The 21668-nt window shown below is 71.7% G+C and overlaps 2 protein-coding genes across 2 annotated transcripts; both read left to right on the top strand.

Moving 5' to 3' along the window:
* Positions 1-298: 298 nt before the first annotated feature.
* Positions 299-4313, top strand: LOC137848939 (uridylate-specific endoribonuclease C-like). The gene is given in 10 exon segments (XM_068668434.1): positions 299-547; positions 550-603; positions 606-624; positions 1892-1928; positions 1930-1978; positions 1981-2094; positions 2173-2289; positions 2694-2800; positions 3549-3691; positions 4128-4313. Coding segments are annotated over 10 exon segments (885 nt in total). The 5' UTR covers positions 299-417; the 3' UTR covers positions 4243-4313.
* Positions 4314-9591: 5278 nt separating this feature from the next.
* Positions 9592-20077, top strand: LOC137848938 (arf-GAP with GTPase, ANK repeat and PH domain-containing protein 2-like). Its single transcript, XM_068668431.1, is given in 20 exon segments — positions 9592-10476; positions 10478-10668; positions 12600-12658; positions 12741-12828; positions 13084-13169; positions 13282-13423; positions 13520-13654; positions 14148-14269; positions 14355-14507; positions 14785-14871; positions 14964-15068; positions 15152-15314; positions 15404-15523; positions 15967-16113; positions 16477-16536; positions 16792-16943; positions 17031-17121; positions 17488-17710; positions 18045-18294; positions 18877-20077. Coding segments are annotated over 20 exon segments (3330 nt in total). The 5' UTR covers positions 9592-9727; the 3' UTR covers positions 19084-20077.
* Positions 20078-21668: the final 1591 nt, after the last annotated feature.

The raw sequence follows: 21668 nt of genomic DNA, 5'->3' as shown, positions 1-21668 counted from the left end.
CAGGGGGGGGCTGCCCCCCCCCAGCCCTGGGAAGGCCTTGGCGGGGCAGCATCTGCTCCCTGACACATTAACTGCCCCGCTGATAAGGGGCAGCTCCTGGGGGGGGGGGCAATTTGGTTGGGGGGCACCCCCTCCCCAACATCCCCACGGGGAATGGAGGGGGGGGAACCGGGCCCCCCCCACACACACACAGCATCACCCCTGGGTGTCCCCAAACCACCCGAAACCACCCGAAATCACCCCAAAATCCTCAGCACCGTGCCCCCCCCCCCGCGCCAACCCCCCCCCGGTGACCCCGGTGACCCCGTTCCCGGCCTGTGACCCCGTTCCCGGCCTTGGGGTGGCAGCGATAGGGGTCGGGGTGGGGGGGGGATAAAAGCGGGGGCGGTGGCGGGTCCCAGGGGGGGGGTCCCAGCCATGGGGGTGCTGCGGGTGCTGCTGCGGCTCCTGCCCCTGCTGGCGGCCGCCGGGGGCTTCTCGGTGTCGGACCGGGAGCTCCGCGCCGTGGCCGAGCGGCTCCACGCCAGCGACCGCGACCGCGCGGCCCCCGGGACATCGTCCTCAACCTGCAGCACCGCGTCCCCGACGGGCAGAGCGGGGCCGGCACGACTACGCCCCCGAGAAGTGAGGGGGTGGGAGGGGGGGGCGCTTCCACCCCATTTCCATCCCATTTCCACCCCGTTCCCACCCCATTTCCAATGCCCCATTTCCACCCCATTTCCACCCAATTTCCATCCTGCTCCCAATGCCCCATTCCTGGCCCATTTCCATCCCGTTTCCACCCAATTTCCACCCTGTTCCCAATAATTCCCATCCCCTTCCCAATGCCCCGTTCTCACCCCGTTCCCAATTCCCCGTTCCCCCCCCCGTCTCCCTCCCGTGTCCCTCCCCCCTCTCTCCACCTCGTGTCCCCGTCCCATCTCCTTACCCCACATCTCTCCGTCTCCTCTCTCTCCATCCGTCCCATGTCCCGTGACCCACCCCGTGTCCCATGTCCCATCCCCATCCCCATATCCCATTCCGTATCCCTTCCTTTCCCCCGTGTCCCACGACCCCGTGTCCCATCCCATCCCCATGTCCCCATGTCCCATCCCGTGTCCTGTCCCAATATCCCACCCCCGTCCCGTGTCCCCCATCCCCATGTCCTGTCCTTGTGTCCCATCCCCGTGCCCCATCCCCACATCCCATCCTCATCCCCGTGCCCCATCCCCGTCCCCATCCCCGTGTCCCATGTCCCCCATCCCATCCCTGTGCCCCATTCCCTTGTCCTGTCCCCGTCCCCATGTCCCACGTCCCCGTGTCCCATGTCCCCATGTCCCATCCTGGTGTCCCATGTCCCCGTGTCCCATCCCCATGTCCCACATCCCCATGTCCCCCATCCCATCCCCGCGCCCATCCCCACATCCCATCCTCATCTCTGCGCCCCATCCCCGTCCCCGTGTCCACGTCCCCATGTCCCATCCTGGTGCCCCATGTCCCCGTGTCCTGTCCCATCCCCATTCCTGTGTCCCATGTCCCCTACCCCATCCCCGTCCCCATGTCCCACATCCCCGTGTCCCATCCTGGTGTCCCATGTCCCCCATACCATCCACGCACCCCATCCCTGTCCCCGTGTCCCATCCCGTGTCCCACATCCCATGTCCCCCATCCCCATCCCCGTGTCCCACGTCCCCGTGCCCCATCCCTGTCCCCATGTCCCACGTCCCCATGTCCCATCCTGGTGTCCCATGTCCCCATGCCCCATGTCCCACGTCCCCATGTCCCACATCCCCATGTCCCCCGTCCCATCCCCGTGTCCCATGTCCCCGTGCCCCATCCCCGTGTCCATGTCCCCGTGCCCCATCCCCATGTCCCACACCCCGTGTCCCCGTCCCCCTGTCCCCCTGCCCAGGCTGTTCTCGTGGGTGGCGGAGGCGGCTCTGTTCTCTGCGGCCGACGTTCTCCCGGCTGCTGGCCCTGCTGGACAACTTCCAGGCGCCCACGGCAGCGGCGAGGCCGTGACGGACCCCGAGCGGCGCGAGGTGGCCGCGTTCCTGGACGCCGTGCTGGACACCCCCGTCATGGCCACGCTCAGCAGCTTCTTCCTCGAAAAGGGTAAAAAGGGGGGGCCCTGGGGGGGGGGGGCTCTGGGTGGCTGTGTCCCCCCCCCCTCATTTTGTGCCCCCCCCCCAGGGCTGTACGATTCGGAGGCTGCGTTTCGGGAGGACCTGGAGGAGATGTGGTTCGGGCTCTACTCGCGCTCCGGTGGCAGCGCCCTCGATTCATCAGGGTTTGAGCACGTCTTCCACGGTACGGGGGGGGCACGGGATGGGGACGGGGTGGGGGGCACGGGGAGGGGGTGGGGGGCGCGGGGAGGGGGTGGGGGTGGGGAAATGGGGCTGGGGGGACATGGGGGACATGGAGAGGGTGGAGGTGGTGGGATGGGGGACACGAGGACAAGGGGGGTGTGAGGATTGGGGGGCAGGGGGGCATGGGGGGGGCTGAGGGGACATGGGGGGGTGCTGGGGTCAGAGGGGGACATGGGGGGGTGCTGGGGGCACAGGGGGACACGGGAGGATGGGGCTGGGGGATGGTTTTGTGGACTGGGGGGCAGGGGGAGCGGGGGCAGTTTGTGGGACAGGGATGGGGACAGGGACGGGGACAGGGACGGGGACAGGGACGGGCCCCCCGCCCACCCCCTGCCCTGCCCCCAGGGGAGATCAAGAAGGGGAAGGTTTCGGGCTGCCACAGCTGGGTGCAGCTCTACCGCCTGGAGAAGCTGGGGCAGCTCAACTACCTGAGCTACAGCTACGACGGGCCCGTGAGTGCCCCCCTGGACCCCCCCCCCACCCCAAACCTGGCCCAGGGCCCCAGCCCGGCCACCAGCACCGCTGGGCCCCCTCCCGGTGTCCCCAGTGTCCCCACTCCTCTGCGCCCACCCCCGGTGACTGTCCCCAGAGACCCCCCGAGCATCCTTGGGTGTCCCCACCCCATGGTCCCATGGTGTCCCCGTGCCCATCCCTGCACCCTGGGGACATGCCAATGTCCCCATGGTGTCCCCACGGTGTCCCCATGGTGTCCCCATGCCTACAGTGGGACATTCCCTGGGGTCATACCCCTGGTCCCTGCATGTCCCTGTGCCCGTGGTCCCAACGTGTCCCCATGTCCATGGTCCCATCATGTCCCTGTGCCCGCAGTGGGACATTCCCTGGGGCCATGCCACTGGTCCCATTGTGTCCCCATGCCTGTCCCTGTGCCCCAGAGCCATGCCCGTGGTCCCAGTGTGTCCCCATGGTGTCCCTATGGTGTCCCCATGGTGTCCCCGTGCCCGTGGCCCCACGGTGTCCCTGTACCCACAGTGGGACATTCCCTGGGGCCATACCCCTGGTCCCTGTGTGTCCCCATGGTGTCCCCGTGGTGTCCTCATGCCCCTGGTCCCAGCATGTCCCCACGGTGTCCCCATGATGTCCCTGTGCCCGCAGTGGGACATTCCCTGGGGCCATGCCCCTGGTCCCTGTGTGTCCCCACGGTGTCCCCACGCTGTCCCCACGCTGTCCCCATGCCCGCAGTGGGACACCTTCCCCGACATCCTGGCCCTGCAGTACCTCTGGGACGGGCACCTGAAGAGCGTGGGCTCCACCTTCATGGGCTCCAGCCCCGAGTTCGACCTGGCCCTGTACACCCTGTGCTACAAGGCCCGGCCCGACCAGGAGTGAGGGGGGGGCACGGAATGGGGGGGGGGGCTGGGGGGGCCAGGGGACGTGTCCATTGGGGGGAGGGGGCCAGGGGATGTGTCCATGGGGGAGGGGAGCTGCGTGGGGACAGGGGTGGGGGGGGACGTGGTGGGGGGACGTAGGTGGGGGGGGTCCCATGGTGGGGGGAGGCAGGTGGGGGGGGTCCCACGTTGGGGACCTGCAGCTGGGGGGGGTCTTGGGGCCACGTGGGCAGCACGGGGGGGGTCCCATGCTGGGGACCCACAGATTGGGGGGGGACCCTCAGAGGGGACCCACGGATGGGGGGGGGGCACCCACACTGGGGACCTGCTGATGGCGGGGGGGGGGGCGGTGGCAGCGTGGGACCAGCCCTGCTGTGCTGGGGGGGGGTCCTGCGTGGTCCCGTTGTCACCGTCTGTGTCCCCCCCCCCCCAGGTGCCACGTGACGCTGGGGGGCAAAGCGGCCACCATCCAGACCTACTCCTGGACCAGCTCCTCCTACGGGAACGGGCAGCGCTTCGTGGCCTCCTCCTACCCCCTCAGCCCCTGACCCCCCCCCAAATAAACCCAAATTCACCCCCACCTCCGCCTCAGGGTCCCCGTTCCCCCCCCCATCCCCCCACCCCCGGGGCCGTCCCATGGGTGCCACGTGGCGGTGGCAGGAAGCCACAGGGCTGGGGGGGGGGGGACAGTTTCCTTCCCCCCCCACCCCCCCACCCCCACCCCACAGGGCTCAGTGTGGGGCTGGGGGGGATGGGGATGTCCCTGTGCCCCCCCCCAGTGACACAGGGGCTGTGCGTGTCACCTCATGCGTGTCCTTAACGTGTCCCTGCCACCACACGCGTGTCCCTGCTGTGTCCCTGTCACCTCATGCGTGTCCCTAACGTGTCCCGGTCACTGCACGCGTGTGCCAGGAGCGTGCCCGTGTGGCTCCACACGTGTCCTTTGCATGTCCTCGTGGCCACACGTGTCCTTAGCGTGTCCATGCGGCTGCACACACGTGTCCCTTGCGTGCCTGTGTCCCTGCACACCCATCCCTGGCCCACCCACACCCCAGCACACGCGTGTCCCTTGGCACATACGTGTCCCTCCCGCATCCCCACCCACGTGCGTGTCCCACCCGCTCCCTGGCGTGTCCCCATCCCGTCCCCCCCCCGCCCTGCCCGCCACCCCCCTGGGGCACCCCAGCGCGTCCCCAGCGCGTCCCCGTCGGGGCGCGGGGGCGCAGGGCAGGGCCGCCACGGCGAGCCCCAGCCTGCCCCGACGCGCCGGCGGGACGGGCAGCGCCGTTCCCAGGCCCAGCCCTGCGCCCCTGCCGGCCCCACGGGTGACGCCAGCCCCACGGGTGACACCGGCCCCACGGGTGACGCGGGCCCCACGGGGTGACGCCAGCCAGGAAGCGCGGCGAGGGCGCAGCGGGGCCGGATGGGGCCGGGGGCCGCGCGGCGGGGACGCGCCCCGGGTGGTGCCATGGCCCCGGGGCCGCGGCGCTGAGGGCGGGGGGCTGCCATGGGCCCCCCCCGGCAGCAGGTGCTGGCCGCCATCCGCGCCGAGGTGAGGCGGCACGAGGGGGCCAAGCAGCACCTCAACAACCTGATCCGCCTGGTGGGCGCCGTGCCCGACCCCCGCCTGCGCGCCAGCCTCACCGCGTCCCTCAGCGTCGTGCAAGGTACGGGCATGGCACTGGGACCAGTACCGGGACTGGGAATGGGACTGGGACTGGGACTGGGAATGGAGCTGGGAACCAGCACCGGGAACTGGTTCTGGAGCTCGGAACTGGTGCTGGAACTGGGAACTGGGACTGGAGCTCGGAACTGGCACTAGAGCTGGGAACTGGTGCCGGAACTGGGAACCAGTACTGGAGCTGGGAACCGGTACCAGGAATTGGTACTGGAGCTGGGAATTGGTACCGGGATGGACTGGAGCTGGGAACTGGTGCTGGAGCTGGGAACTGGTGCTGGAACTGGGAACTGGTGCCGGAGCTGGGAACTGGGACTGGAGCTGGGAACCGGTACCAGGAACTGGTACTGGAGCTGGGAATTGGTACCGGAACTGGGAACCGGTACTGGGAATTGGGCACTGGGAACTGGGAACCAGGCCCAGAGGCCGCGGTGGCGCCTGGAGGTTGGGGAGGGGGTGGACGGACGGACGGACGGCGGGAAGGCTGGGTGGACGGACAGACGGGTGGATGGACGGATGGATGGACAGACGGACAGGTGGGGGGGTGGGCGGCCGTGTGGAGGGACGGACAGACGGACAGACGGACGAGTGTCACGGCAGCGCCTGCCAGAGCAAGGCCGGCACCTCCCAGGGCCCGAAGGTGCCTCGGGGGGGGGTCCCCATCCCCACTATGGGGGGGGCCCTGGGGCTGCATCAGCCCCCCCCCCCCAAATATCTGCCTGTGGGGGCCCCCAGCACCTCGGGGGGGCCCCAGCCCCATGGGGGCCAGGCCTGTGGGGGTGGCGGGGCCGAGGCTGGATCCAGCCCCGATGTTGGGGGTATGGGGGGGGGCACTGGGTGGGGGGCGCAGAGCCCCACCAAGGGGGTTCCGGGGGGGTAAAAGGGGTGCGGGGGGGTCGCACCCAGCCCCCCCTTCCCCCCAGCTGCGCCGTCGGGCGGTTTCCGGTGCAGCAGCCCCGGCGCTGCGGTCGCTGACGTCGGCGTTTCCTCACCTCCGGCGGTCGCTGTGCCCCCCCCCCCCGCTGCTGGGGGCCCCACTTTGCATGGGGGGGGGGCCCACTGAGCGGAGGGGCCCCCCCCCTCCACCCCCAGCCCCCCCCCCCTCACCTCCCACCCCATGGGCATCCGCAGGGGTGGCAGCACCAGGTCCACGGTGCCCCCCCCCGCCCCCCCCAAGCTTCATTCCAAACCCCCCCCCCCGCATCCCCGTGTCTCCCCCCCCACCTCCCCACCGCCCCCCCCCCCCCAGCCTCGTGCTCTGGCATCTCCCCATCGCGGTTGCCATGGCGACGGGAAGCAGGGGGATGCCGCGTTGCTAGGCACCCGCAAAGTGGTACCCACCGCCAGCACCCGCGGGGGGGGGCACAGAACACCCCCCACCCCCCCCTCATCATCCCCCACACACCCCCCAATGGGCGCCCCCCCGTTGTGCCCCCACCCCCAGGGTACGCCCCCTCCCCCAAATCCCTCCTGCCCCCCCCCCCCAGTCCCCCCACATCCAGGGGTTTTTGGGGGGCCCGGTGGTGATGGGGAGGGGGCATTGCTGTCCTGGAGGGGGGGGCACACCTGGTGACCCCCCCCCCGGGTGGGACGTGGGGCTGCCACTGCCACCCCCAAGCGATAGCGAGCCTGGGGGGACTGGGCTGTACTGGGCTGTACTGGGGGGTGGTCCAGTGGGGGGGTGCCAAGCCACCCCCCCAGCCTGGCAGGGGGATGGGGGCAATGTGCCACCCGTGGGGGGGGGACAGGGGGTGGCAGAGGGGGACGAGGGGGGAGTCTAGGGGGTGATGGGTGCATGCCCCAGCTGGGGGGGTTTTGGGGGGGGACCACGGCTGCGGGGGGGGGGGCCGTGGGCGGGTTGCTGCGACAACGCACCCGGCTCCGTCACGAGCACCCCGGGGGGGGGGCACGGGGCACGTGCCAGCTCCTGGGGTCCCCGCGTGGGGGGGGGGGCAGGTCCCCTGCATCCCCTCGGGGAGCTCCGTGTCCCACGGGGGGGGTGGGGTGTGGGGCTGGGACCCCCCCCATGTCCCTGTCAGCACCTGGGGGGGGGGGCGCAGAGGGGGGGGGTCTTGTGCTGCCGAGCCCACCTGGGGGGGCTGTGGCTGTCCCCGGGTGTTGCATCCGTCCCCGTCTGTCCCCAAATCCGTGTCCGTCCCCGGTGCCGTGGCTGTCCCCAAATTCGTGGCTGTCCCTAAATGCTGTGTCCAGCCCCAAAAGCCTGTCCCCATGTCCCCATGTCCCCATGTCCCCATGTCCCCATGTCCCCATGTCCCCATGTCCCCAACCTGTCCCCACGTCCCAAACCCGTCCCCGTGTCCCAAACCTGTCCCCACGTCCCCTCTCTGTCCCCTCTCTGTCCCCTCTCTGCCCCCCTGCCCCATGCCTGGCCCCAGTATCCCCAGTATCCCCCCAATATCCCCAGTATCCCCCCAATATCCCCAGTATCCCCCCCCCCCGGGACCCCACGTCCATCCCCAAGAACCGTCCCCGGCTGTGCCCACGTGGGGACAGGGACACGGGGGGGGGACAGGCCGGGGAGAGCCCCCGGTGTGGCGGTGGCCCCGCGGGCTCGCTGCAGCGCCGGCCCCGTTGCCGTGGTAACGGGATGCAGCAGGATTCCTGCGCCGCTGCTAAAAATGCCAGAAAACGGGGCCTGGCCCCATTCCGGCCCCCGCAGCCCCCGCCGTGTCCCCGCCGTGTCCCCGCCGTGTCCCCGCGGTGGCCCCGTGGTGCTGGGGGTCAGCCCCGGTGCTGCTGCTGCGAGGGGGGGGGCGGATCAGGGTGCCGGGATGGGGATGGGGATGGGATTGGGATGGGATTTGGGATGGGATGGGATGGGATAGGGGTGGAATTGGAATGGGATGGGGATTGGGATGGAATTGGGATGGGATTAGGATGGGATTTGGGATGGAATTGGGATGGGAAGGGTAAGGGGATGGAGATGGGGATGGGATTTGGGATAGAATTGGGATGAGATGGGATTTGGGATGAGGAGGATGGGATGGGAAGGGGATGGGGTTGGGGATGGGGGGGAACTGGGGATGGGGATGGAATGGGATGGGATTTGGGATGGGATTTGGGATGTGAAGGGGATGGGATGGAATTTGGGATGGGATTTAGGATGAGGATGGGGATGAGGATGGGGACAGGGATGGGATGGGATTTAGGATGGGATTTGGGATGAGGACGGGAAGTGATGTGAAGGGGATGGGGATGGAGGCAGGGGGACGCCGGGCTGCCCGGACAGCCGGGTGGGTGGGGGGGGGCTGTGGGGGGGTTGGGGGCCGGTCCCGGTGCCGGGGGGGGGCGCCCGGGAGCGCTCGCGCCTGCCCGGTAGCACCGGGGCCGCCGCCCGCCCCCGCCCCTCCCGCCGCCGCCCCGGCCCCGGGAGCGGCGCATGGCGGAGAGCGGCGGCTCCGGCCCCCCCCCGGCCTCTCAGGGCCCCCCCCCGGCCGCTCAGGGCCCCCCCCCCGGCGGCCGCCGGCCCCGCCACAAAGGAGGAGCCCCTCGGGGCGCTGCCCTCAGCCCCGGGGCCGGACCGGGAGCCCCGGCCATGGCCCCCCCGTAGCTCCCCGGCCCCGCCGCCGCCGCCCCCCCCCCTCTCCGCCGCCCCCCCCCTCCCCGGTCGCTAACTCCGGGTGTGCGAGGGGCGTGGAGGAGGAGGGGGGGCGGCGGGGGGGGCGCACCGGGAGAACCGGGAAAGGCGTTGGGGGGGGGGGGCGGCCCCGATCCCGGCGGCGGAGAGCCCCGGGGGGGGGGTTTGGGGGGGGGCGGCGGCGGTGCCAACCCCTCCGGGGGCGGGCGAGCGGGGAAGGCTTCGGGGGGGCAGGGCCGGGGGTGGGGACGGCGCCGAGCATCCAGGAGGCACCGACGGGCGCGGAGCCGCCGCGCCGAGCCCCGACCGGTGCCCGGTGCCCGGTACCGGGAGGGGACGGGAGGGGAGGAGGGGAGGGGACGGGACGGGTTTGAGGGGGGTGGGGGGGGGCTCCGAGCCCCGAGCCCGGCCGGGTCGGGGGGGGCCCTGCCCGCACCCATGAGCAGGGCCGCCGGCCTCCAGCGCCGCACCACCTACCTCATCTCCCTCACCCTGGTCAAGCTCGAGTCGGTGGCAGCCCCGGACGAGCCGGAGCAAACGGGGGCGGCCGATGGACCCCCCCGGGACCCCCCCCGGGCTGAAGACGGCGGCGGCGGCAAGAGCAAGAGGCCGGAGCGGCTGTTCCAGCGCCAGGACGCGCTCTGGATAAGTACCGCCGGCTCCGGCCCCCCGGACCCGCCGCTGCCCCCCGGCCCCCCCCGCGCCCCCAGCCCCGGCCCCCCCCCGGTATCGGGGGCCCGGGGGGCAGGGGGGGGCCATGGCTCCGGCCGCCCCCGCTCGCCCGCCTCCACGCCCCCCGCCGTGCCCCCCAAGCCTGACCCAGCCCTGCTGCCCCCCCCCCCCCCCCGCGCCGCCCGCCGTGCCCCCCAAACCCGACCTCGCTCTGCTGCCCCCCCCCGCGCCGCCCGCCGTGCCCCCCAAGCCGGACCCCGCTCTGCTGCCCCCCCCCCCCCCGCCCGCCGTGCCCCCCAAGCCCGACCCGGCCTCGCTGCCCCCCCCGCCCGCCGTGCCCCCCAAACCCGAAGCCATCACCCGGGGGACCAAGGGCACCTTGGAGGCACCGGGGGAGCGGGGCCGGGGACCCCCCCCGTGCCCCCCCAGCCGCCCCCCGCTGCTGGCCCAAGCCAGCTGGGGCTGCCCCGAGCCCCCCCCGGAGGGCTCCAAGCCCCCCACCCACGCGGCCCCGGGGGTGTCGTCCCCCCACCCGTCCGCCGGCCCCCGCCGCCTGCGCCTGGCCGGCACCAAACCCTTCAAGACGGTGACCACCAGCGGGGCCAAGGTGGGCTCGGAGCCCAAAGCCCCCAAAGCCCCCCCCCACAAAGGCAGCCGCCTCTCCTGGCCCGAGGGCGAGGGCAAAGGGCGCCCCAAGGCGGGGGGGGGGGCCAAGGCGGCGGGTGCCGAAGGGGGACCCCGGCCGCCGGCCAGGGCCCGGCTGTCCCCGCGCAAGGGCAAGAGCAAGACCCTGGACAACAGCGACCTGCACCCCCTGCCCGGGGTGCTGGCGGCCGCCCCCCCCCCCCGGCGAGGTGGGCGCGGGGCTGAAGCGGGGCCGGGAGGGCGGCCGAGCCTCCACCCGCGACCGCAAGATGCTCAAGTTCATCAGCGGCATCTTCGCCAAGAGCCCGGCGTCCACCCCCACGCACCCCGCGCCCCCCTGGGCTCTGCTCAGCACCGACCTGGGCAGGGGCGGCCCCCCCAGTGAGTACCGGGCCGGGGGGGGGGAGGCCCCGTGCCTCAGTTTCCCCTGGGACCGCGGGAGGGTTGTTGTTGTTTTTTGGGGAGGGGGGCGGGGGGGCTGTGCGGCAGCGCCGTGCCTCAGTTTCCCCCGCATGGGGCTGTGAGGAGCGGGGTCCGGGTGCCGGCTCGCTCCTGGGGGGGGGGTTGTGGGGAAGGACCCGTCCGCGCCCCACAGCTTGGGGGGGGGCCTCGATGGCTGCGGGGAGGACGGGGGGGGCGTGGGTGCTGCGCCCCCGCATTGCGCGGGCAGGGCCGTGGGGAGCCGTGCGTCACCTGCGCCGTGCGACACCCCCGGGAAAGGCTCCCCCCAACCCCCCCCCCCAACGGTTCGGGGCCACCCCCGTGGTCCCCGGGGGTGCCGGTGCCACCAGGCTGTGGGCGTCCCGTCCGTCTGTCCGTCCGTCCATTGCTCGACCCGTCCGTCCTTCCATCCATCCCGGACACATCCGTGCGTCACGCACCCGTCCGTCCGTCCGTCCGCGCACCCGCTCGTCCCCCCCCCCGTCCGTCTGTCCCACCACCCCATAGCCAGCTGCGGGCCCCCTGCCCGTCCGTCCGTCTGTCCATCCGTCCGTCCGTCCGCCCTGCCCCAACCCCGCCGGTCGGGGTTCCCATCCGCGACCCCCCCCCCCACCCCCCCCAGGGGGTGTGTGGGCAGCGCTGCCGGGGGTGGCAGCCGGGACACCTGTGGGTGGCAGCGCGGTGACGCCACGCGGGGTGCCAGGCAGCGGCGTTAACCCCTCCGCTGCTGCACACCTCGGAGCCACCCCCTGTGTGCCACGGGGGAAACTGAGGCACGGGAGGGTGCGTGGGGGGGGGGGCACCCCGCCTGTCCCTGCCTCGGTTTCCCTCCCTGGTGGCGCAGGAGCCGTGGGCTGGGGGCGTGGGGGCCCACGCAGCGTCCTCGTGTCCTCGTGCCGTGCCACGTCCCTGCGCCGTGCCTCCCCCTTGTGCCCCATGCCCGCGGTGCCTGCCACGTTCCCCTGTGCTGCGCCCGTGGTGTCCCTGTGCCCGTGGTGTCCCTGTGCCCGTGGTGTCCCTGTGCCCCTGGTGTCCCTGTGCCACGCTGCGCCCTGGTGTCCTCACCCCCATCGTGTCCCCGTGCCGTGCCACCTCCTCCTCTCTCACTGCCTCTTTGTGTCCGCCGTGTCTCCGTGTCACCTCCCCCCCGTGCCATGCCCGTGGTGTCCCTGTGCCATGTCCCTGTGCCGTGTCCCTGTGCTGTGCCACATCCCCGTGCCACGCTGCAGCCCTGTGTCCTCGCGCCATCTGACACCCCTGTGCCACGCTGCGTCCTCGTGCCCATCGCCACCTGGGGTCCCTGTGCCACACCACAGCCCTGTGCCACGCTGCTCCCATGCCCCTCGTGTCCCTGTGCCACGTCCCCGTGCCACGCTGCAGCCCTGCGCCCATGGTGTCCTCGTGGCCGCTGTGTCCTGTGCCGTGCCACATCCTTGTGCCCCCTGCGCTGTGGTGCCACCACAAGGTGCCCCTGTGCCCGTCACACCCCTGTGCCGTGCCACGTCCCCGTGCCACGCTGCAGCCTCATGCCTATTGCACCACCCTCCATCCTCGTGCCCCGTGGCCTGTCCTCGTGTCCACTTCATCCTCGTGTCCACCGCGTCCTCGTGCCCGTGGCGAGCGGGGCAGGACGGGTCCCGTGGTGCCACAGCCACGTCGGTGCCACGTCGCATCCCTCCCGCCGCCCCCACCGGGCTCGGTGCGGTGCCGTTGCCTGGTGACAGCTTCGTGGCCGCCCACACAGGGAGCTGCCGGCGGCACTGCCGCAGGGCTGGGGGCGGCCGTGGCCCCCCCCTCACACCCCAGGGCCGGGGGGCTGGGGGGGGTGCCGGGGGTGTCCGGGCACCGCCTCACCCCGCTCCTCCCTGCAGAGGCCTTGGTGAACAGCCAGGAATGGACCCTTGGCCGCTCCGTCCCCGAGATCCGCCTGGTGGGTACCGTGTCCTGGTGGCCCTGCCCCGTGTCCCGGTGGCCCCCCGGCCGTGCTGATGTCCCCTCTGTCCTCCCCCCAGGGCGTCCTGGGCAGCAGCAAGAGCGGGAAGTCGGCGCTCGTCCACCGCTTCCTCACCGGCTCCTACGTGGGGCTGGAGCCCACGGAGAGTGAGTGGCCGTGGGATGGGGGCGGCTGCGGGGTGGGGGCTGCTGTAGGGTTGGCCATGGCCATGGGACACGCGGTGGCCATGAGGTGGCCGTGGCCATGGGATGGACGTGGCCATGGGGCAAACGTGGTGGCCATGAGGTGGACATGGCCATGGGTGGGACGTGGTGGCCATGGGATGGACGTGGCCATGGGATGGACGTGTCCGTGGGACAGGCCGTGACCGTGGCCCCCCCCTGTCCCCCCCCCTGCTCCAGGTGGGCAGTTCAAGCGCGAGGTGCTGGTTGACGGCCAGAGCCACCTCCTGCTCATCCGGGAGGAAGGAGGCGCCCCGGACGCCAAGGTCAGCGGGGGCCGGGGGAAGGGGGTCTGGGATGGGGGGGTTGGGGGGGGGCTGTGCCGGCCGGCGCCGAGCCCTGACCCCCCCTTCCCCCTCCCCACACCACCCCCCCCAGTTTGCCAGCTGGGCGGACGCCGTCATCTTCGTCTTCAGCCTGGAGAACGAGAGCAGCTTCGAGGAGGTGACGCAGCTCCACGCGCTGCTCAGCGGCTACCGGGGCGCCAGCGAGGTGGCCCTGGCGCTGGTGGGCACCCAGGGTGAGCCAGGGGACACGGTGACAACCCCACGGGGACGGGGAGGGGTCGGCCCTCGCCTCAGCCCCCTCCTGTGTCCCGTGTGTCCCCCCCACCCAGACAAAATCAGCTCCTCCAACCCGCGGGTGATCGAGGACGCGCGGGCGCAGGCGCTGTGCGGGGACATGAAGCGCTGCCTCTACTACGAGACCTGCGCCACCTACGGCCTCAACGTGGACCGGGTCTTCACCGAGGGTGGGTGCCCGGGGATGGGGGGGGGGTGGGGGGGGACGGGGGGGGGGCTGGGGGTCGTGGCAGGGTGGGATTTGGGGTTGGGGTGGGTTAAGGAGAGGGGCTGGATGGAGAGGGGGCTGTGGTGGGGGGCGGGAGAGCATGGGCAGGTGGGGTGGGATTGGGATTGGGATGGAATTGGGATGGGGATGGGGATGGAGATGGATTTGGGATTGGGATGGGGATGGAATTGGGATGGGGATGGGATGGGGATGGGATTGGGATTGGGATTGGGATGGGGATTGGGATGGGGATGGGATTGGGATGGGATGGGATGGGGATGGAGATGGGGTGGGATGGGATGGGATGGGGACAGGAGGGGGCCCATGCTCGGGTGCTTGGGGCACAAAGGGGACCATGTCCATGTTGGGGGGGGTCCGTGGCCGGTGTCAGGCGGTCTGGGGGGGTCCCGTGAGCCCGTCCCAGCTGAGCTCCCTCCCCCCCCCCCCCGGCGCAGTGGCCCAGAAGGCGGTGGCGCTGAAGAAGCAGCAGCAGCTCCTGGCCTCCTGCAAGTCGCTGCCCAGCAGCCCCAGCCACTCGGCCGCCTCCACCCCCGTCGGGGGCGCCCACCCTGGCCAGGTACCCCCCAGCTGCACAGCCCTGTCCCCCCCCACACCCTGGGGCGGGGGCAGGAGCCGGTGCTGAGCCCGCGTCCCCCCCCCAGGCCAGCAACGGGGGCCACACCAGCGACTACTCGTCCTCGCTGCCCTCCACCCCCAACGTCAGCCACCGGGAGCTGCGCAGCGAGACCCCGGCCCCCCTGGGCACCCCCAGCTCCCTGCACCGGGGGGCCAAGCGCAGAACCAGCCTCTTCGCCGTGAGTGGGCAGGGGGGGGCACCTGGGGGGGGGGTGACACTGGGGGGGCTACGAGGCACGTGGGGTGTCCCCACGGCACTGGGGGCACGTGGCACCGGGGTGACCCCCGGCAGGGCGGTGGTGGGGGTGCGGGTGGCACCCGGGGTGGGACCGCAGTGGCCAAGGGCAGGCAGGGACACGGGGTGGGTGGCACCGGGGCCGTGCCAGCAGCAGGGCACCCCAGGGTGCCCCCCGCAGCCCCCAGGCGTGCCACCCCCCCTGTCCCCTGTCCCCTCAGACGCGCCGGGGCAGCGACTCGGAGAAGCGGAGCCTGGACAGCCGGGGCGAGGCGGCGGGCAGCGGCCGCGCCATCCCCATCAAGCAGGTGGGCAGGGCGGTGGCAGGTGGGGACGTGTGTGTGTGTGTGTCCCCCCCGGCCCCTCGTCCCCGTCCCCCTCACCGCCCTCCCGTCCCCAGAGCTTCCTGCTGAAGCGCAGCGGCAACTCCCTCAACAAGGAGTGGAAGAAGAAGTACGTGACCCTGTCCAGCAACGGGCTCCTCTTCTACCACCCCAGCATCAACGTGAGTGTCCCCGTCCCTGTCCCCATTGTCCCCGTTGTCCCCGAGGGCGCCCCGCTCTCAGCACCCCCCTGTCCCCGCCGCAGGATTACATCCACAGCACGCACGGGAAGGAGATGGACCTGCTGCGCACCACCGTCAAGGTCCCCGGCAAGCGCCCCCCCCGCGCCATCTCCGCCTGCGGCCCCTCCGCCAGCATCAACGGGCTGGTGAAGGACGTGGCGGGGGGCACGGCGCCCGAGGCTGGCGGTGAGTCCAAGGCCGGGTGGCGGTGGCTGTGTCTCCCTCGGGGGGGGGACACACGGACGCCCGGGTCACCGCCCTGTCCCTGCCCGCAGCCGGTGCCTCCCCCGTGGGGCTCAGCCTCCCCCCGGAGCCGGGGATGAAGAGCACGGGCAAGGGCGAGCGGTCCCTGCAGCGCTGCGCCTCCGCCTCCAGCGCCAAGCTGTCGGGCTCCGGTGAGTGCCCTGTCCCCATCCCTGTCCCTGTCCCTGTCCCTGTCCCCGTCCCTGTCCCCATCCCCGGCCACCTTGCTGGGACAGAGCCAGGCACCCGGGCTGAGGTGGCCCCGCTGAGCCCGGTGGCACCCAGGGACACGGGGACCCTGGGGACCGAAGTGGTCCCTGGTGGCCTTGATGTGCCCGGTGGCCTCAGTGATGCCAGTGGCACCAGTGGCCCAGTAAACGCCGTGGTGATCCTGGGGGCCGCAAGGAGTCCCAGTGAGGTGGTAGCCCCAGTAAACCCAGTGTCCCCAGTGAGACCAGTGACCCCGGTGACCCCAGTGACCCTGGTGGCCCACTCCAGTGTTGGCACTGGTTGAACTCATTGACCCCGGTGGCCCAGGTGACCCTGGCACGCCCGGTGTCCCTGAGCCCCCCCCAGCCAGCGTCTCCCTCGGCAGACGGCCCCCCCGCCTCCGAGGCCATATCCAGCCCCGGCAGCTCGGGCAAAGACCCCCCCCCGTCGCCCATGGTGGACAGGAAGAAGCACCGCAGGAAGAAGCTGTCGACGCCGTCCAAGACGGAGGGCTCGGCGGGGCAGGCGGAAGGTGAGAGCCGCGGGGACGGGGGTCCCGAGAGCCCCCCCCCCCCGGGCATGTGGGGACGGCGGCCGCAGAGCCGTGGGGACAACGCCAGCGTCCCCGTCCCCCCTCCATGGGGACGATGCCCCCAGGAAGCCGCAGGGCTCCGGAGCCTGGAGCCGACCCCGCCACGCTCAGCCACGCCGCCCTCCCCACGCACCCCCCCCTCACCTCGCTGTGCCACCGCCTGCCACCTCCCTGCCCCCCGGCGCCGTCCCCCCCCTCCCCACCCCCCCACCTCACCGTCCCCGGGGGCTTTGCGGGCTCCTCTCGTGACTCTCTCTTCCCCCCTTTCCTCTCTCTGCTCTCGCTGCCCCGGACCCTCCGCAGCCAAGCGCAAAATGTGGAAATTAAAAAGCTTTGGTAGTTTAAGAAATATTTATAAAACAGGTAACGTGGTGCGTGGCGCGTGGCCTGCTCCACCCATGCATGTGGCTGTGTCCCATCCGCGCTGCCGCCCCCGCACCCGCTGCGTCCCCGTCCCCTCCCCGCCCGGTGGCCGCGGCCGGGAAGAGCCGGGGGGGGTCCCGGCCGTTGGGGGGCTTTGGGGGGGGGACCACGGGGAGGTGTTGAGCCTGGTGGGGGGGGTCCTGCCGCCCCGTCTGAGCCCCGTCCCACCGCTCACGGGGGTCTCTGGTCCCACAGAGGAGGAGAACTTCGAGTTCATCATCGTGTCCAGCACGGGGCAGACGTGGCACTTCGAGGCCAGCAGCTTCGAGGAGCGCGACGCCTGGGTGCAGGCCATCGAGAGCCAGATCCTGGCCAGCCTGCAGTGCTGCGAGAGCAGCAAGAACAAGGTGGGGCCCGCAGGGGGGTGGTGGTGGCGGTGGGGGGGTGTTGGGGGGGCTCCGTGCCCCCCTGCTCACCCTGCTGTCCGTCCCCAGGCGCGCATGGACAGCCAGAGCGAGGCCGTGGCCATCCAGGCCATCCGCAACGCCCGCGGCAATTCCCTCTGCGTGGACTGTGGGGCACCCAGTGAGTGCCACGGGGTGCTGGGGGGGGGGCGTGGGGCGCAGGGCGGCGTGGCCGTGGGGGAGCCACAGGGCGTGGGGTGACGGGGGCACAGGGGGACACGGGGCACGGGGTGACGGGGGCACGTAGGGACACGGGGTGACCTGGGGGTCATGGGATGTGGGGTTCCGTCGGGCACACGGGGCCGTGGGACATGTGGGGCCACGAGCCGTGGGGTGCTGCTGGTCACGGGGGGCTGTGGGATGTGGGGGGACGGTCGCAGATCCTGGGGGGCTACGGTTCCACAGCGCTGTCCTTGCCCGTGTGGTGCCATTTGTCCTGTCATGCCGTGGGTGACACGGGGCCGTGTGTGTCCCCCCCCTCCCCCAGACCCCACCTGGGCCAGCCTGAATTTGGGGGCTCTGATCTGCATCGAGTGCTCGGGGATCCACCGCAACCTGGGCACCCACCTGTCCCGCGTGCGCTCCCTCGACCTGGACGATTGGCCCCGGGAGCTGACGCTGGTGCTCGCCTCCATCGGCAACGCCACCGCCAACAGCATCTGGGAGAAAAACCCGCAGGGACGCTGCAAACCCACCCCCGAGTCGTCCCGGTGAGCAGCGCCCCCCCCCCTCCTGTGCCATGCGTGTCCCCCCTTGGTGCCACGCATCCCCTCCTGTGCCGTGCGCCCCCCCGGTGCCACGCGTCCCCTCCCGGTGCCACGGCTCTCCGCGGTGCCACGCATCCATCCCCCTGGTGCCACGCATCCCTCCCCTCATGCCACGTGTCCCCCCGGTGCCACGTGTCCCCTCCTGTGCCGTGCGTCCCCCCGGTGCCACGCGTCCCCTCCTGGTGCCACAGCTCTCCGCGGTGCCACGCATCCATCCCTTTGTGCCACGCGTCCCCCCAGTGCCACGCACCCCCTGAGGCCACTTGTGCCCCCCCAGGGAGGAGCGGGAGTCGTGGATCCGGGCCAAGTACGAGCAGCGGCTGTTCCTGGCGCCGCTGCCGGCGGCCGAGGCGCCGCTGGGGGAGCGGCTGCTGCAGGCGGTGCAGGACAAGGACCTGGAGGCCGTGCTGCTGCTGCTGGCACACAGCAGGAAGGAGCAGCTCGGGGCCAGCGACAAGGAGCGGCGCACGGCGCTGCACCTGGCCTGCGACACCGCCCTCGTGGTCATCACCCAGCTGCTGCTCTGGGTACGTCCGGGCAGGGGGCTGGGGGTGGCGGGGGGCACGGGGTGGCTGTGGGGCAGGTGGGGTGGTTGTGGGGCAGGTGGGGTGGTTGTGGGGCAGGTGGGGTGGCCGTGGGGCACATGGGGTGGCCGTGGGGATGGTGACTTTGCTCTGGGGGTCATGGCACGGTCATGGGGTGGTCGTGGGGCACACGGGGTGGCCGTGGGGATGGTGACATGGCTCTGGGGGTCGTGGCACAGTCAGCGGGACCATGGTGTGGCTTTTGGGGAGGTGGGGTGGTGGCGGGGGTGATGCGATGGCCACGGGGAACGTGGGGTGGCCTTGGGACGCCCCGGTCACCAAGGGGGACACGGGGACACGGCACGGCCATGGGGGATTTGGGGTGGCCATGGGGGACACGTTGGGGATTTGGGGTGCCCGTGGGACACATGGGGTGGATGGCACAACCGGGGGGACCACGGCATGGCTTGAGGGGACTTGGCATGGCCACGAGGGACACGGGGGTGACCTTGGGAGCCCGGGGGGAGCGCGGCACGGCCCGAACCCCCCCGACCCCATGTCCTGAGGGTGTCCCCCTGCCCGCAGTACGGCGCGGACGTGCGTGCTCGGGACGGGCAGGGTCGCACGGCGCTGTTCTACGCCCGCCGCGCCGGCAGCCAGGAGTGCGCCGAAATCCTCCTGCAGCACGGCTGCCCCGGGGAGGGGCTCGGCGGCCCCCCCACCCCCGGCCTGCGCCGCAAGAGCAGCGCCGCCAGCGTGGGCCCCTGCGAGCCCCGGACCGCCCTGGTATAGCGGGGACCCCCCCCCGCCCCCCCCTCCCGCCCCCTCCCCACCTCACCAACCTCCCCCCCCCCCCCCCCCGCTGAGCTCTGGGGGGCCCAGCACTGCCCCCCCCCCCGGTTTGTATTTTTGATGCTCTATTTATTATTATTCAGCTCCCGCTGGGGTCTCTTCTGGTCCTGTGTCCCCCCCCCCCCTCGCCCCCCTGCACAAGTCCTGGGGGATCCCCCCCCCACCCCACCCCATGGGCACTGCACAGGGTGGGCGCCGCGTTTTGGCACAGCCAAGACGTTTTTTTTTTGGGGGGGGGCTCGGTGATGTCCCCACCTCCACTGCCCATGTCCCCCCCCCCCTCTCCATACCACCCCCACCGGGTCCCCCCCCCTCACTTCGTGCCCCCCCCACCCCCTGGCACAGCCCAGGGCTGCGTGGCAGGAGCAGAGCAGACCCCACCGCCCCCCCCCGTCCTTTTCTACGACCTTTTGTACAACCCCCCCTACTCCCCCCGCCCCCATCCACCATGGCCTGTCCCCCCCATCCCTCCCCTGTCCCCCCCCCATCTTTTTCTCGGCGTCCCCTTGGGAACCTCGTTAATTTATTGCTTCGTTTAGCGTTAGGATAGAGCCAGCCCCTCGCCGTGGCGCTGCGGTGCCCGGCGGGGGGGACACCAGCGGGCCCCCCCCAACCTCTCCTGCTGGCCACGGACCTTGGAGGGGGGGTTGGGGGGGGGCCGGGAAGGGAGGGGAGCACGGTGCCCACCCCATCCCCTACCCCGGGACCCCCCCATGAATGTAAGGGCGCCCGCTGCTGTGACGCCCCCGTGCCCCGGCAGCGCCGGTGGGGCTGAGCCAGGGCCCCCCCCCCCCCCTCCGTGGGTGCCTGGGGTTTAAGGGGGGGGGTCCGGGCGGTGCTGGGGGGGGGGGGGCGGTCCGGGCCATGTATGTACAGCGTTTCCTCTCTCGGGTTGTAACTGTAAGTACGTGACAATGTCGGATTGGCGCTGTGACCGCGGCTGCTGCTTCGTGCCGGCACCGGGGGGGGGCACACGGGGTGGGGGGGCTGGTTTTTTTTGGGGGGGGGGCCATGCTTCAAGACTGGACCACGGAGCAGTGCCCGAGAGCCATGGGGCTGTGGGGCTGGGCTATGGGGTGCGGGGCCTGATCCTGCCCCCCCCCCAGCACCCCAAATCTGGCTGCCACCCCCATGGGGACCCAGCCCCGGGTGGCACCGAGGTGTGGGGGGGGGGCTCCCAACGTCACCCCCGCGTTGGGGATGGGGCTTGGGGTGGCCATAGTGGTACCAGTAGTGCTGGTACCAGTGGTACTGGTGCCCATGCTGGTGGCCATACTGGTACCAGTGGTGCTGGTTGTACTGGTGGCCATACTGGTACCAGTGGTGCTGGTGGTGCTGGTGACCATGCTGGAACCAGTAGTGCTGGTGGTGCTGGTGGCCATACTGGTACCAGTGGTACTGGTGGTACTGGTGGCCATACTGGTACCAGTGATGCTGGTGGCAGTGGTACTGGTTGTACTGGTGGCCATACTGGTACCAGTGGTGCCAGTGTCCCACATATCCGTGCCCCCCCCCACCATCCCCACAGACCCACCCCAACAAGGCCCCACCCCCCCACCCCCAAAATACTTTTATTATGGGGAGGGGCCCATGGGTCACACCCCCCCCAAACCCTCCCAACCCCCTGAGACCCCCCCCAGGCTCCCCCGCACCCCCCAGCCCCCCAGTTTGACCAGTGCCCCCAGCCCCCCCAGTTTGACCAGTGTCCCCCAGCCCCTCCCAGTTTGACCAGTGTCCCCCAGCCCCCCAGTTTGACCAGTGTCCCCCAGCCCCTCCCAGTTTGACCAGTGTCCCCCAGCCCCCCCCAGTTTGACCAGTGCCCCCCAGCCCCTCCCAGTTTGACCAGTGTCCCCCAGCCCCCCCAGTTTGACCAGTGCCCCCCAGCCCCCCCAGTTTGTCCAGCGGGGCTCCGTGCTCACGGGCCGTGCCCCCCGGCGGAGGCGTTGTGGGGGGGCAGCGGGGGGGGCTGGTAGCGGTGCCGGTAGCCGTAGGGGCGCAGGCGGTGGGTGAGGTACTCCAGGGCGTACATCTCCTCCCCGCTCACGTAGTGGAACGACACCGACAGGTCCGAGCAGCACTCGGATCGCTGCGGGGGGCGGGGCTTAGTGAGAAGGGGGCGGGGCTTAAAGGAGGGGGCGGGGCGTGGGGAAAGGGGCGGGGCTTAATGGGAAGGGGCGGGGCTTAAAGGAGGGGGTGGGGCGTAAGGAAAAGGGGTGGGGCTTAAGGGAAAGGGGCTCAATGAAAAGGGGGCGGGGCTTAATGAGAAGGGGCGGGGCTTAAAGGAGGGGGGTGGGGCTTGAGGGAAAGGGGCGGGGCTTAAGGGAAATGGGGAGGGGCTTAAGGGAAAGGGGCGTGGCGTGAGGGAGGGGGCGGGGCATAAGGGAAAGGGGTGGGGCTATAAAGAAAAGGGGAAAGGGGAGGGGCATAAGGAGGGGGCGGAGCTTAAGGGAAAGGGGGCGTGGCATAAGGAAAAGGGGAGGGGCTTGAGGGAAAGGGGTGGGGTGTGAGGGAAAGGGGCGGGGCTT

Source organism: Anas acuta, unplaced genomic scaffold (genome assembly GCF_963932015.1).
Source record: "Anas acuta unplaced genomic scaffold, bAnaAcu1.1 SCAFFOLD_392, whole genome shotgun sequence".
Classification (NCBI taxonomy): domain Eukaryota; kingdom Metazoa; phylum Chordata; class Aves; order Anseriformes; family Anatidae; genus Anas; species Anas acuta.
Note: the sequence above shows the minus strand (reverse complement) of the source record. Positions and strands in the feature narration are given on the sequence as shown.